Source organism: Scyliorhinus torazame, chromosome 4 (genome assembly GCF_047496885.1).
Source record: "Scyliorhinus torazame isolate Kashiwa2021f chromosome 4, sScyTor2.1, whole genome shotgun sequence".
Taxonomy (NCBI): Eukaryota; Metazoa; Chordata; class Chondrichthyes; order Carcharhiniformes; family Scyliorhinidae; genus Scyliorhinus; species Scyliorhinus torazame.
In genome coordinates, this window is record NC_092710.1 from 119,162,984 (window position 1) to 119,177,541 (window position 14,558).

Genomic DNA, 14,558 nt, shown 5'->3' on the forward strand with positions numbered 1-14,558 from the left:
TCACTTTCCAATACCTACTGTCACTCTCCAATAACCAACTGTCACTCTCCAATACCTACTGTCACTCTCCAATAACCTATCGTCACTGTCCAATACCTACTGTCACTGTCCAATACCTACCGTCACTCTCCAATAACTAACTGTCACTTTCCAATACCGACTATCACTCTCCAATAACCTACTGTCACTCTCTAATAACCAACTGTCACTCTCCAATAACCTACTGTCACTGTCCAATAACCTACTGTCACTCTCCAATAACCTACTGTCACTCGCCAATAACCTACTGTCACTCTCCAATACCTTCTGTCACTCTCCAATAACCAACTGTCACTGTCCAATAACCTACTGTCACTGTCCAATACCAACAGTCACTGTCCAATAACCTACTGCCACTCTCCAATAACCAACTGTCATTCTCCAATAACCAACTGTCACTCTCCAATAACCAACTGTCACTCTCCAATAACCTACTGTCACTCTCCAATAACCTACTGTCACTCTCCAATAACCTACTGTCATTCTCCAATAACCAACTGTCACTCGCCAATAACCAACTGTCACTCTCCAATAACCAATTGTCACTCTCCAATAACCTACTGTCACTGTCCAATAACCTACTGTCACTGTCCAATAACCTACAGTCACTGTCCAATAACCTACTGTCACTCTCCAATAACCTGCTGTCACTTTCCAATACCTACTGTCACTGTCCAATAACCTACAGTCACTCTCCAATAACCAAATGTCACTCTCCAATACCTACTGTCACTGTCCAATTACCTACAGTCACTATCCAATAACCTACTGTCACTGGCCAATAACCTACTGTCACTGTCCAATAACCTACAGTCACTCTCCAATAACCTACTGTCACTGTCCAATAACCAACTGTCTCTCTCCAATAACCTACAGTCACTCTCCAATAACGTACTGTCACTGTCCAAAAACCAACTGTCACTCTCCAATAACCTACTGTCACTGTCCCATAACCTACTGTCACTCTCCAATAACCAACTGTCACCATCACTTTTGTTTCATGGGCTTCAATTTTGCTGAAAAGCCTGTTATGTTGCACTTTATCAAATGTCTTTTGGAAGTCTATGTACACCATATCAACCCCATAACTTTCCTCAACGCTCTCATCAAAACATTCCATCAAGTTAGTTAAACATGACTTGAACAAATCTGCACAGTCTGCTTAAGTGTTTCAGTGACTGTTCATTTAGTCCCTGAACATGTTTCTTTAAACTCCTTGCCATGGAGGTTAAAGTGACTGGCTTGTGGTTTATCCTTACACCCTATTGACCACTAAACATTTTGACATTTGCAATTCTCCAGTCCTCTGGCAACACCTCGGTATCTACGAAGCATTAGTTTATGGATGATGCCTCTGCCATTTAAAACGCTTATTTTTTACAATGGACCAATTTTCAATTGTATGAATGATCAGATTACCATTCTGGAATACAGTATGGTCTCACTGATAATGTAATGAAAATAGTGAAAGGCTCGATTGCCCTGGTTATTGTAAGATTTTAACCTTGTGATTGTACAATGATATTGGCAGGAACCTGAATCATAACTTCGCTTTGGAAAACCAGTGCCGTTCGCATCCGGTTTGGTTCTTACACCCACAGAATAAAGCTCTATCTGTGTGACCCTGAGAAATCAGCCTTTCCCCATTTGTTATGATACAGTTCCTGCCTAGGGGCTGAAGTTAGTCCCTAATTCACACCGGCAGCTCACACCGGAAAGCTTTTAAACTGAGAAGCAATGGAGAACCTTCCCCAAATCTTCTTTATATAAAATGGTGATAAGCAGCAAAGAGATGAGTGAGAAAATTTGCCCTTCAAACAAACAAGCATTTCCTCAGATTTAACTTTAATTCTGGCAGATTTAGTTTAATGCCCAACCAGGCACAAATCCAACGTGAACAGATTCTTTGTTCCACTTTAATTCCAATTTTAAAGCTTTCCCCCCCACAATTAACTTTTAAGTTTCCAGGATTGGATTCAGTTGGAGCCTGAATCAACTGTGTGCAATGGCCTGATCCATTCCACAAGATGCAGTTCTGGGAACATTTTCCAAAGCTGCTGAAATCACCCTCGGGTTAACTTCATAGAATCATAGAATTTACAGTGCAGAAGGAGGTCATTCGGCCAATCGAGTCTGCACTGGCTCTTGGAAAGAGTACCCCACTTAAGCACACACTTCCACCCTATCCCCGTAACCCAGAAACCCCACCTCACCTCTTTTGGACACTAAGGAGCAATTTAGCATGGCCAATCCACCTAACCTGTACATCTTTGGGCTGTGGGAGAAAACCGGAGCACCCGGAGGAAACCCAGACACGGGAGAACGTGCAGACTCTGCACAGACAGTGACCCAAGCCGGGAATCAAACCTGGGACCCTGGAGCTGTGAAGCAACTGTGCTAACTACTGTGCTACCGTGCTACCCCCTGTGCTAACGTGCTGCCCTGTGCTGAGTGAACTTGGGCTCACTCCATGTGTTCAGTAGTTTACATACTCCTGTAGAACCTGCAGACAGGAAGGGTTTTTTACAGGCTGAGGGAGGTCATAGTAGATCTTCCGAGAGGGAGGGAGGGAGGAAGGAAAGTTTTAAAAAAAAGAAAAGAAATCTAGATTCCCTCCAAAACTGAAAGATTCTAACCGTCACAACAATAAGGTTGAGTGAGCCATCAGTTTCCAAATATGATGGAATATTTAATATTAATCTTACAACAAATGGTAAGAGCACAGTTGGAGCATTTTGTTGAATTTTGTACTCCACACCATAGGAAAGATGCTGAACGTTTACTTCAGGGCAGCCTGGGCCAGGGATGATCGATGATATTGTGCAAACCCTGTGAATGTGCTAAGACAAAGCCTTTGTTGGAACTTCTCCCAGAGTTTCCCTTTGAATTTTAACTCAGTATATAAAGCGTAATAGACGGTGTAAGGCAGAGTCGAGAGTTTGGGATTTTGTTCATGGACCAGAGATTGCAGATAGAGTACAATGTACAGTGCTGGACACCACAGTACAGGGAGGATGTGATTACCCCTGAGAGAGAGCAGGAGAGATTTTCGATGATGTTGCAAAGAATTAAGAATTTTAGTTCTGAGGAAAGGTTGGATGAACTCGGATTGTTTTCTTTAGAACAGAGGAGGTTTCATTGAGGTGTATAAAATTATGAGGAGCAATATGAGCGTCCTTGATAGGCTAGATAGGAAGGACCTATTTCCCTTAGCTGAGAGGTCGATAACCATGGGGCAGAAATGTAAAGTAATTGGCAGAAGGATTAGAGGGAAGTTGAGGAGACATTTTTTCGCTCAGAGGATGGTGAAGTTCTGGAACCCATTGCCTGAAAGGGTGGGAGAGCCAGAAGCTCTGAAAACATCCTTAAATGTGCACTACAGCTGCGAAAACCTACAGACCAAGAGCTCAACGGTGGAATTAAGCTGGATAGGTCTAACTTGACTGACATGTGTGGTGAATGTATTATAGTAACCATTCACCACTGTATTACATTATACCATGCTGTTGCCCATGTGGGCTCCACCTATGGACCATTGTACTGTACTACACTGATTGTATCATGTTGGTGCCCTTGTGTTCTCCGTCCCCTTGAGGGGAGGTATATAGAGTAGCTGCCCTGTAGGCAGCTCTCATTGCAGAGCAGTCGCAGGCAGGCACTGTTCTAGTTGATTAAAGCCACTATTCACGTCAACTCTCTGTCTCATGTGAATTGATGGTTGCATCAATTTAATCAACTACAACATCGCGATGGAATCGGCCCTCAAACCTGACCGACTGGAACTCAACCCACAGGCCGCGGAGGCCAAAGGGATTTTTTCACACTGGCTCTGATGTTTCGAGGTCTACCTCGCCGCCTCCTCCTCGCCCTCCGTCACCGACGAACAGAAGCTGAGCCACGGGGGCCGGTGTGACCGACGGGGGCCGCCATCTTGGACCACACCACCACCTCTGACCACGCCGGCTAACTGCAACTCGGCGCGGTCGAGTACTTGCCCCACTGTACTGAGTAACTGGCATGGTATTTGCCCCACAGTGCAGATCCGGGGTACACTGTCGCGAACCTCGCGATACAAGGCGTCGAATATGCAAACTTTAAGTTATATGTACTCCCCGATCTCTGCGCTCCTCTTCTGTTGGGACTGAACTTCCAGTGCAACCTCAGGAGCCTGACCCTGAAGTTCGGCGGGCCCCTACCCCCTCTCACCGTATGTAGCCTCCCGGCCCTGAAGGTCGACCCTCCCCCGCTCTTCGCAAATCTCACTGCCGACTGTAAACCCGTTGCCACCAGGATCAGGCGGTACAGTATCCGGGACAAGACTTTTATCAGGTCCGAGGTCCAGCGTCTCTTGCGGGAAGGGATCATCGAGGCCAGTAATAGCCCCTGGAGAACTCAGGTGTTGGTCGTCAGGACCGGGGAAAAGAACCGGATGGTTGTAGGCTACACCAAATCAGAAACCGGTACATGCACCTCGATGCGTACCCCCTTCCCCAGAAAGCGGACATGGTTAATCAGATCGCACACTACCGGGTGTTCTCCACGGTGGATCTGAAGTCTGCATACCACCAGCTCCCAATCCGCCCGGAGGACCGCCACTACACGGCCTTTAAGGCAGACGGCCACCTCTTCCACTTCCTCCGGATCCCCTTCGGCATCACCAACGGGGTCTCAGTCTTTCAAAGAACGATGGACCGAATGGTGGACCAGTACGGGCTGCGGGCCACATTTCTGTATCTGGACAACGTCACCATCTGCGACCACGACCAGCAGGACCACGACGCCACCCTCCAGAAGTTTCTCCAAACCGCCCAAGCCCTCAACCTCACTTACAACAAGGAGAAATGTGTTTTCCGCACAACCAGACTAGCCATCCTCGGCTATGTCATGGACAACAGAGTTCTAGGGCCCAACCCCGACCGTATGCATCCCCTCCTGCAACTCCCCCTTCCCCACTGCCCCAAGGCCCGGAAAAGGTGCCTTGGGTTCTTTTCCTATTACGCCCAGTGGGTCCCCAACTATGCGGACAAAGCCCGCCCATTGATCAAAGCTACCATCTTCCCACTGGCGGCTGAGGCCCGCCAGGCCTTCAGCCGCATCAAGGCAGATATTGCCAAGGCCGCGATGCCGCGCGGTGGACGAGTCCGTCCCATTCCAGGTGGAGAGCGACGCGTCAGAGGTCGCCCTCGCCACTACCCTTAACCAGGCGGGCAGGCCAGTAGCATTTTTCTCCTGTACACTCAACGCCTCCGAAATTCGACACTCCTCAGTCGAAAAAGAAGCTCAAGCCATCGTGGAAGCTGTACGGCACTGGAGGCACTACCTCGCTGGTAGGAGGTTTACCCTCGCCATCGACCAACGGTTGGTAGTCTTCATGTTCGACAATACACAGTGGGGCAAGATCAAGAAGGATAAGATCTTGAGGTGGAGGATCGAACTCTCCACCTATAATTACGATATTGTGTATCGTCCTGGGAAGCTCAACGAGCCCCCAGATGCCCTGTTCCGCAGCACATGTGCCAGCGCGCAAGGTGACCGACTCTGGGCCATCCACGATGACCTCTTTCACCTGGAGGTCACCCGGCTTCTCCACTACATCAAGGCCCGCAACCTGCCCTACTCCACCGAGGAAGTCAGGGCCATGACCAGGGACTGCCAAATCTGCGCGGACTGTAAGCCGCAATTCTATCGACCGGATAAGGCCCACCTGGTGAAGGCATCCCGGACCTCTGAGCGCCTCAGTATCGACTTCAAAGGGCCCCTCCCCTCTGCCAACCGCAACACGTTTTTTCTCAACGTCGTTGACGAGTTCTCCCGCTTACCCTTTGCAATCCGTTGCCCCGACATGACCGCGGCCACCGTCATTAAGGCCCTACATAGTATCTTCACCTTGTTTGGTTTCCCCACTTACACCCCACAGTGACCGGGGCTCCTCATTTATGAGTGATGAATTGCGTCAATATCTGTTCGGTAAGGGCATTGCCTCGAGCAGGACTACCAGTTACAACCCCCGGGTAAACGGACAGGTGGAGATGGAGAACGCGACGGTATGGAAGGCCGTCCTCCTGGTCCTACGGTCTAGGAATCTCCCAGTTTCCCACTGGTAGAAGGTCCACACCGACGCGCTCCACTCCATTAGGTCACTCCTGTGCACAGCCACGAACGAGACCCCTCATGACTGCCTGTTTGTTTTCCCTAGGAAATTCACCAGGGTCTCGCTTCCATCCTGGCTGACGACACCGGGGCTCGTCCTACTCCGCAAACACGTAAGGAGCCATAAGTCCGACCCCCTGGTCGAGAGGGTCCAACTCCTTCACACCAACCCCCAGTACGCATACATAGAGCACCCCGACGGCTGGCAGGATACGGTCTCCCTTCGGGATCCGGCACCCGCAGGATCCCCGACTATCACCCCAACCTACCCCCCACAACCTACACCGAACAGCGCCCCACCCCTATGTGGCCTCCACACCCCCTCCTATACCCCCTCCCCCCTTCGCTGACCTACAGGAATGAAGCTCCTGAAGACACGCTCCCGGAGTCCACACCTGTGCCCGCATCGACGAGTTCACCACCCATGCCCGCACCGACGAGTTCGACACCTGTGCCTGCTGCGAAACCAGAGCTCCGGCAATCGCAGCACACGATCAGGGCGCAGGACAGACTGCACCTGTGAGCCCTTCACCCCCGCCGGACTTCAATTTTTTAACAGGGGGTGAATGTGGTGAACGTATTATAGTAACCATTCACCACTGTATTACATTATACCACGCTGTAGCCCATGTGGGCTCCACCTATGGACCATTGTACTGTACTACACTGATTGCATCATGTTGGTGCCCTTGTGGGCTCCACCCCTAGTTCCGCCCCTTTGAGGGGAGGTATAAAGAGCAGCTGCCCTGTAGGCAGCTCTCAGTGCAGAGCAGTCGCAGGCAGGCACTGTTCTAGTTGATTAAAGCCACTGTACACTTCAACTCTCTGTCTCGTGTGAATTGATGGTCACATCAACAGGGCAATGAGGGGTTGAATGGCCTCCTTCTGTGCTGTAAATCTTTACATGTCCTTTGTTCATATGTTTCAGACATGAGAGACTTGAATGGGTCAAACACAGTGGAGGGAATAATATCGACAGGGCTGGAGAGGGGGCGGGGAATGGATGACATGCACCCCTGGAAACTGTGTCCGTGTGGAGATGACATGCTCCATGCCAACCCACCCTGCAGCAATAAAGTGCTGCCAGCCTCATTGAGGGCTGAATGGGACATCCAATCCTCATTGGGGTGGAAGTCCTGCCCTCTGGAGCTGCTGAGCAATCCGATTAGCCGGTAGCTTCATAGATTATCATAGAATTTACAGTGCAGAAGGAGACCATTCGACTCGTCGAGTCTGCACCGGCTCTTGGAAAGAGCACCCTACCCAAGGTCAACACTTCCACCTTATCCCCATAACCCAGCAACCCCACCCAACACTAAGGGCAATTTATCATGGCCAATCCACCTAACCTGCACATCTTTGGACTGTGGGAGGAAACCGGAGCACCCGGAGGAAACCCACGCACACACAGGGAGGATGTGCAGACTCCGCACAGACAGTGACCCAAGCCGGAATCGAACCTGGGACCCTGGAGCTGTGAAGCAATTGTGCTATCCACAATGCTACCGTGCTGCCCGTGCTACCGAGCTTACTCAGTCCCAGCCAGGGAGGTGACAGTGGCAGCTGCCATAACTGCAGGTGAGGAGTGGAGCCCAGGGTTTAGGACCCCCAGAGCATGTAAGCCCGTGGTTTTGGCCCAGGAGGGTTAGGGGGTGAGATGGGCGCTATTTTACGTGACTTACCCGCGGGAAACACGTTTCCCGGGTACATGTAAAATTGAGCCCAGTGTGATTGTGACTAGTACAAGAAGTGATTTACAATCACAATCACTCCTGAAACACTGGTTTGCACACAGCACACAAACTGGTGAGTTGACAGTTGTTGAATGCGGTTATATTTCTCGTTTCTCCCAGTCACCCGTGCTGTATTTTGCAGGGCTTCAGACCATGTGACAAGACAGCGGAATGTTGTGTAATAAAGTGACATTTAGCCAGGGATCAAAGCCAGTCAGCTGTGTGTAAATTCCACCAGTCCAGTCTCACTGAGATATGAAGGGGCTAATTGAGGCATTCCTGGTCTTGATAGCATCATCCTCTGAGACAGTAAATCAAAGATAGTAAATAGATGGCTCCAGTTTCTGCTCCCCAGAGGCACTGAGTACAGCTTGCCCTGTAACAATCCTCTCACTCGTTCTTCCCTTCTTGGTTCATCAGCTCAGACAGTGACTGTTAACAGGCTCTTTGGACATGTGGAACAAGACTGGGATACTGTCACAAAACAATAATCAGCTGATTTCCCCCTCCTTAGGGCAAGGGCCAGGGGGCAGAGGAGCAGGGTCAGTGGACCCTGGGAGTCATGTAATCCTCTTTTGGCTCTCCTGTTTGGATTCCACCTTCCTGCCAAATTGGGAAGTAACAGGTTCAACCTGGTGCCCAGTGATCCCGTCAATAATTCCACCAGGATGACTCCTATCCTGGTGTGAAGCATGGTTCGGAGCCATGCGATGCACTTCCAGCCATTTAGAATGGCCGTCAACCATAATGAGGAACATTGAGCCTAAGAACGGATCAGCCATGGTCTTCCTGGGTAGTAAGGAGGCCAAAGGTGGGAGTCTCTAGTTCTCCTGGTACAAGGAGCACTGCTTCACCAAGTCCTCAATATCTGCATCGATCCCAGGCCACCAAACATGGCACCTTACGAGCGCCTTCATTTTGGACACTCCAGGTGACTGTTGTGTAACTCCATCAGAATTGGGCGCCAGCCTGGGCGGGGATGACTACCCGGGATCCCCATAAGATAATACCATCTTCAACACTTAGTTCTTGTCTTTTCGTGAGGAAGGGCTTCTTGTTGTCTGTGGGGTGTACTCGGATTCTGCCACATTGGGTCACATGGCGCAATTTGGAGAATGTGGCATCCTTCTGGGTCCAAGCTTTAATCTATTTTGCAGATACTGGCAAGGTATCTAAATGTTTAAAGTCATGATGACGTCTTTCACTGCCAGCAAAGGGGCCAAGCTCATGGGCAGCGTGAGGTGACTCACTTCATCCACATTGGCAACTCATGCTCTAGGGTGGTTCACCAGGGTGTATTCATTGGCCGCCAGTAACAAGGCCCAATGTTGGATCTGAGCTGAGATGATGGGGGTAATTGCTTTATCGTCTTTGAAAAGACCCAGCCAAGGCTTGTGGTCAGTTACGGTTACAAAATGACAGCCATAGATCTACTGGGGGAACCTGTTCACACCAAAATAACAGCCAACCCTTCCTTTTCACTCTGTGAATAACGCTGGTCAGCGTCCGCCAGTGTCCTAGACACATATGTAATGGGCTTCTCCATGCCATCGTCCCATCAATGTGAGAGGATTGCACCCACTCCATATGGAGAGGCACCATACATCAGTATTAGTTCTTTTTGGGATCGTACTGAGCCAGTACATTCGAGGACAGCCATTGATGTTTAAGGTTCACAAAGGCTTCATCCTGTGGTGCCTGCCATGACCACCTTTGGTGTTTTATCAGTAACATGTGCAGGAGTGTCAACAAAGTGCCAAATGTAGGATGAATTTCCCATAGTAATTTATCAGGCCTAAAAACGATTTCTGTTGTATTTCGCAGGGTTGGTGTCTCCTTGATGGCTTTGATTTTATCCTCCACTGGTTGCAGGCCTTTCTTATCTACCCAGTACCCCCGGTAGATCACTTTGCCTGCCTGGAATACATATTTCTCTCTCTTGAGACGTATGCCTGCTTTGGAAAATTGCCTCAACACCTCCTCCATGTTTGCTAGGTGCCCTTGATCAGTGGTCCCTGTGATTAACATGTTGTCGAGATATACTGCCACCTGAGGCAGCCCATGGAGAGTATTTTCCATGACACGATGAAAGATGGTGCATGCAAAAGAGACTCCAAAGGCCAGGCGTGTATACTTGTACAAGCTCTTATGGGTGTTAATTATCACGTACTTTCTGGATGTTTCGTCTAGTTTGAGCTGGAGGTAGACATGGCTCATATCCAGTTTCGTAAGGTTTGACCATCTGTCAATTTGGCATATAAATCCTTTATTTGCGGCATGGTCTATAGGTCCAGTTGTGATACTTTTTGCCTGTAAGTTTATACTCCCGGCAAAAGCGTACTGACTTGTTGGGCTTGAGGACATGGACCACTGGCGCAGCACACTCCATCAGCTGCATTGGCCATATTTTCTCAAAGCTTTCCAACCACTTGATTTCAGTCTCTACCATCACATGCCGTGAACTGTCCTGGTATGGCGTCGATCCACATAGATTTTGGCCTTCGCTCCTTTTATTTTACAAAGGCACTTTTGGAATACTTTGGGGTTTTGCTAATAACCTCATATAATTGACCGATCCCTAATTAAAACATTTCCAGCAAGTCCAGTTGGATCTTCCAGAGCCAATCCCTGCCATGAGACCAGGTCCAGATTGTAATTTTAATTTACAGGATGTAGGCGTCACTGGTTAGGCAAGCATTGTTGCCCATACCCAGTTCCCCTTCAGGAGGTGGTGGTGAGTTGCCTTCTTGAACTGCCGCACTCCCTGAAGTGTAGGTATACCCATAACGCTGTTAGGGAGGGATTCCAGGATTTTGACGCAGCGACAGTGAAGGAACGGTGATATGCTTCACCCAATGCCGGTGTCGATGCATTTATATTGTGTACCTTGTGTTGCCCTATTATGTGTTTTCTGTTTCTTTTCTTTTCATGTACTAATTGATCTGTTTGAGCTGCTCGCAGAAAAATACTTTTCTCACTGTACCTTGGTGCACATGACAATAAACAAATCCAATCCGATTTCCAATTCGGGGCGGTGAGTGACTAGTAGGGGAACCTCCAGGTGGTGAGGTTCCCAGGTATCTGCTGCTCTTGTCCTTCTACGTGGTAGTGGTCTATGAGCAGGTTATTGCTGAGTAAGTGCCATTTCATAGCACTATTGATGACTCCTTCCATCAGTTTGCTGATGATGGCCAGCAGACTGATAGGGCAGTAATTGGCTGGGTTAGTATTTGGTCTCTTTCTCGTGTACAGGACACACCTGGGCAATTTTCCACATTGTTTGGTAGATGTCAGTGTTGTAGCTGTAATGGAACAGCTTGATTAGGGCTGCTGTAAGTTCTGAAGCACAAGTCTTCTGTACTATTGCCGGAATATTGTCAGGGCCCAAAGTCTTTGCAATATCCGCTGCCTTCAATCATTTCATGATATCACGTTGAGTGAATTTTATTGGCTGAAGACTGACATCTTGATGCTGGGGACCTCCAGAGGATACCGAGATGGATCATCCACTCAGCACATCTGGCTGATAATTATTGTAAATGCTTCAGCCTTATCTTTTGCACAGATGTGCTGGGCTCCTCCATCATTGAGGATGGGGATATTTGTGGAGCCTCCCCTTCCAGTGAGTTGTTAATTGTTCGCCACCATTCACGGCTGAATGTGGCAGGACTGCAGAGTTAAGATCTGATGTGTTAGTTGTGGAATCGCTTAGCTCTGACTGTTACTTGCTACTTATGCTGTTTAGCACACAAGTAATCCTGTGTTGTAGCTTCATCAGGTCAACACCTCATTTTTCGGTATGCATGATGTGCTCCTGGCATGCTCTCCTGCTCTCTTCATTGAACCAGGGTTGATCCCTTGGCTTGGTGGTAATGGTAGAGTGAGGGATATGCCTGGCCATGAGGTTGCAGATTGTGGTCGATTACAATTCTGCTGCTGCTGATGGTCCATAGCTCCTCATGGATGTCCAGTCTCGAGTTGCTAGATCTGTTCGAAGTCTATCCCATTGAACACGGTGGTAGTGCCACACAACACAGTGGAGAGTATCCTCAATGTTAAGATTGTCTCCACAGTAACTGTGCAGTGGTCGCTTCTACCAATACTATCATGGACAGATGCATTTGGAGCAGACAAGTTGGTGAGGATGAGGTTAAGTATGTTTTTCTCTCTTGTTGGTTCCCTTACCACCTGCTGCAGTCCCAGTCTAGCAGCTATGCTCTTTAGTACCCAGCCAGCTCGGTCTATGGTGGCACTACCAAGCCACCTTGGTGATAGACATTGAAGTCGCCCAGAATATAATCTGTGCCCTTGCCACCCTCAGTGCTTCCTCCAAGTGGTGTTCAACATGGAGCAGTACTGATTCATCAGTGATGGTGGACAGTATGTGGTAACCAGCAGGAGTTTTCTTGCTCATGTTTAATCTGAAGTCATGAAACTTCATGGGGTCTAGAGTTAATGTTGAGGGTTCCCAGGATAACTCCCTCTTGACTGTATACCGCTGTGCCGCCACCTCTGCTGGGTCTGTCCTGCTGGTGAGACAGGACATAGCCTGAGATGGTGATAGCGGTGCCAGGAACGTTGTCTGTAAGATATCATTCTGTGAGTTTGACTATGACTAATCTGTGAGACTGCTCTCCCAACTTTGGCACAAGCCCCCAGATATTAGTAAGGAGGACTTCGCAGGGTTGACAGGGCTGGGTTTGTTGTTGTCTTTTCCGATGCCTGGTTCGATGCTGGGTGGTCCATCCGGTTTCACTCCTTTTTTGTGTTTTTATAGCAGTTGAATAATATTGAGTGGATTGCTAGGCCATTTCAGAGGGCAGTTGAGAATCAACCACATTGCTGCAGATCTGGAGTGACATGTAGGCCAGACCAGTTAAGGACGCCAGATTTATATCCCTAAAGGACATTAGTGAACCAGATGTTTTTTTTTAATGACAATCGACAATGGTTTAATGGTCATCATTCGACTTTTAATTCCAGATATTTATTTGAGTTTAAATTCCACCACTTGCTGTGGTGAGATTCGAACCCGGGTCCCCAGATCATTACCCTGGGTCTCTGGATTACTAATCCAGTGACAATATCACTACACCACCGCCTCCCTGGATCCTCGCATGTCTATGAGTGGGAGTCGGACCAACCACTGTCCATAAGCTACCGGGAAAGTGGTGGTCCCCATAATCATCAAAGGTTCTTTGATGTATGTGGCAAGTCTGGCCTTGGTGCCCCATAGGTTTAAAGGCAGAATGCCCATGCGGTGGTGATAGAATGCTCCCATGTGATCGAGATGTTAGCTCCCGTATCTACCTCGAAGGAATGACCATTGACAAGCAGTCTTATCCCTTATGGGGGTGACCTTGGTAGTGATACACTTGCAAGGCATAGGCCTGAGATGACTTTGGCTTCCATCATGGGCGACATGCATACTGCTGATTCTGGCAGCCTTGCCGCGGTCGTGCCATTCGACAGCACCTACAGCAGCCCTATGGCTGACACCCATTACCCTTTGGGGATGTTTCCCAGCTACATCTGGGGCTATCCGGCTTTCTTTTATAACACTAGGATGTCCGTATGGAATGTTGTGTTGATGATGGGCGAGGCATGTAGAACATAGAACATTACAGCGCAGTACAGGCCCTTCGGCCCCCGATGTTGCGCCGACCTGTGAAACCACTCTAAAGCCCATCTACACTATTCCCTTATCGTCCATATGTCTATCCAATGACCATTTGAATGCCCTTAGTGTTGGCGAGTCCACTACTGTTGCAGGCAGGGCATTCCACACCCTTACTACTCTCTGAGTAAAGAACATACCTCTGACATCTGTCCTATATCTATCTCCCCTCAATTTAAAGCTATGTCCCCTCGTGCTAGACATCACCATTCGAGGAAAAAGGCTCTCACTGTCCACCCTATCCAATCTTCTGATCATCTTGTATGCCTCAATTAAGTCACCTCTTAACCTTCTTCTCTCTCACGAAAACAGCCTCAAAACAGATCCTTATGGTACACCACTAGTAACTGGACTCCAGTCTGAACATTTCCCATCAACCACCGCCCTTTGTCTTCTTCCAGCTAGCCAATTTCTGATCCAAACTGCTAAATCACCCTGAATCCCATGCCTCCGTATTTTCTGCAGTAGCCTACCGTGGGGAACCTTATCAAACGCTTTACTGAAATCCATATACACCACATCAACTGCTTTACCCTCATCCACTTGTTTGGTCACCTTCTCAAAGAACTCAATAAGGTTTGTGAGGCACGACCTACCCTTCACAAAACAGTGTTGACTATCTCTAATCAAATTATTCCTTTCCAGATGATTATACATCCTGTATCTCTTATAAACCTTTCCAAGATTTTGCCCAAAACAGAAGTAAGGCTCACAGGTCTATAGTTACCGGGGTTGTCTCTACTCCCCTTCTTGAACAAGGGGACAACATTTGCTATCCTCCAGTCTTCTGGCACTATTCCTGCAGACAAAGATGACTTAAAGATCAAAGCCAAGGGCTCTGCAATCTCCTCCCTAGCTTCCCAGAGAATCCTATGATAAATCCCATCCGGCCCAGGGGACTTATCTATTTTTACACTTTCCAGAATTGCTAACACCTCCTCCTTATGAACCTCAAGCCC

The 14,558-nt window shown here is 48.5% G+C and overlaps 1 protein-coding gene across 1 annotated transcript in view; it reads right to left on the reverse strand.

Moving 5' to 3' along the window:
• The window catches only part of LOC140411423 (potassium voltage-gated channel subfamily KQT member 5-like), a 160,645-nt gene extending 151,177 nt beyond the window's left edge, over positions 1-9,468 (reverse strand). The window contains 1 exon segment of the mRNA XM_072500530.1: positions 9,392-9,468. Within this exon segment, the coding sequence (XP_072356631.1) occupies positions 9,392-9,468 (77 nt within the window).
• Positions 9,469-14,558: the final 5,090 nt, after the last annotated feature.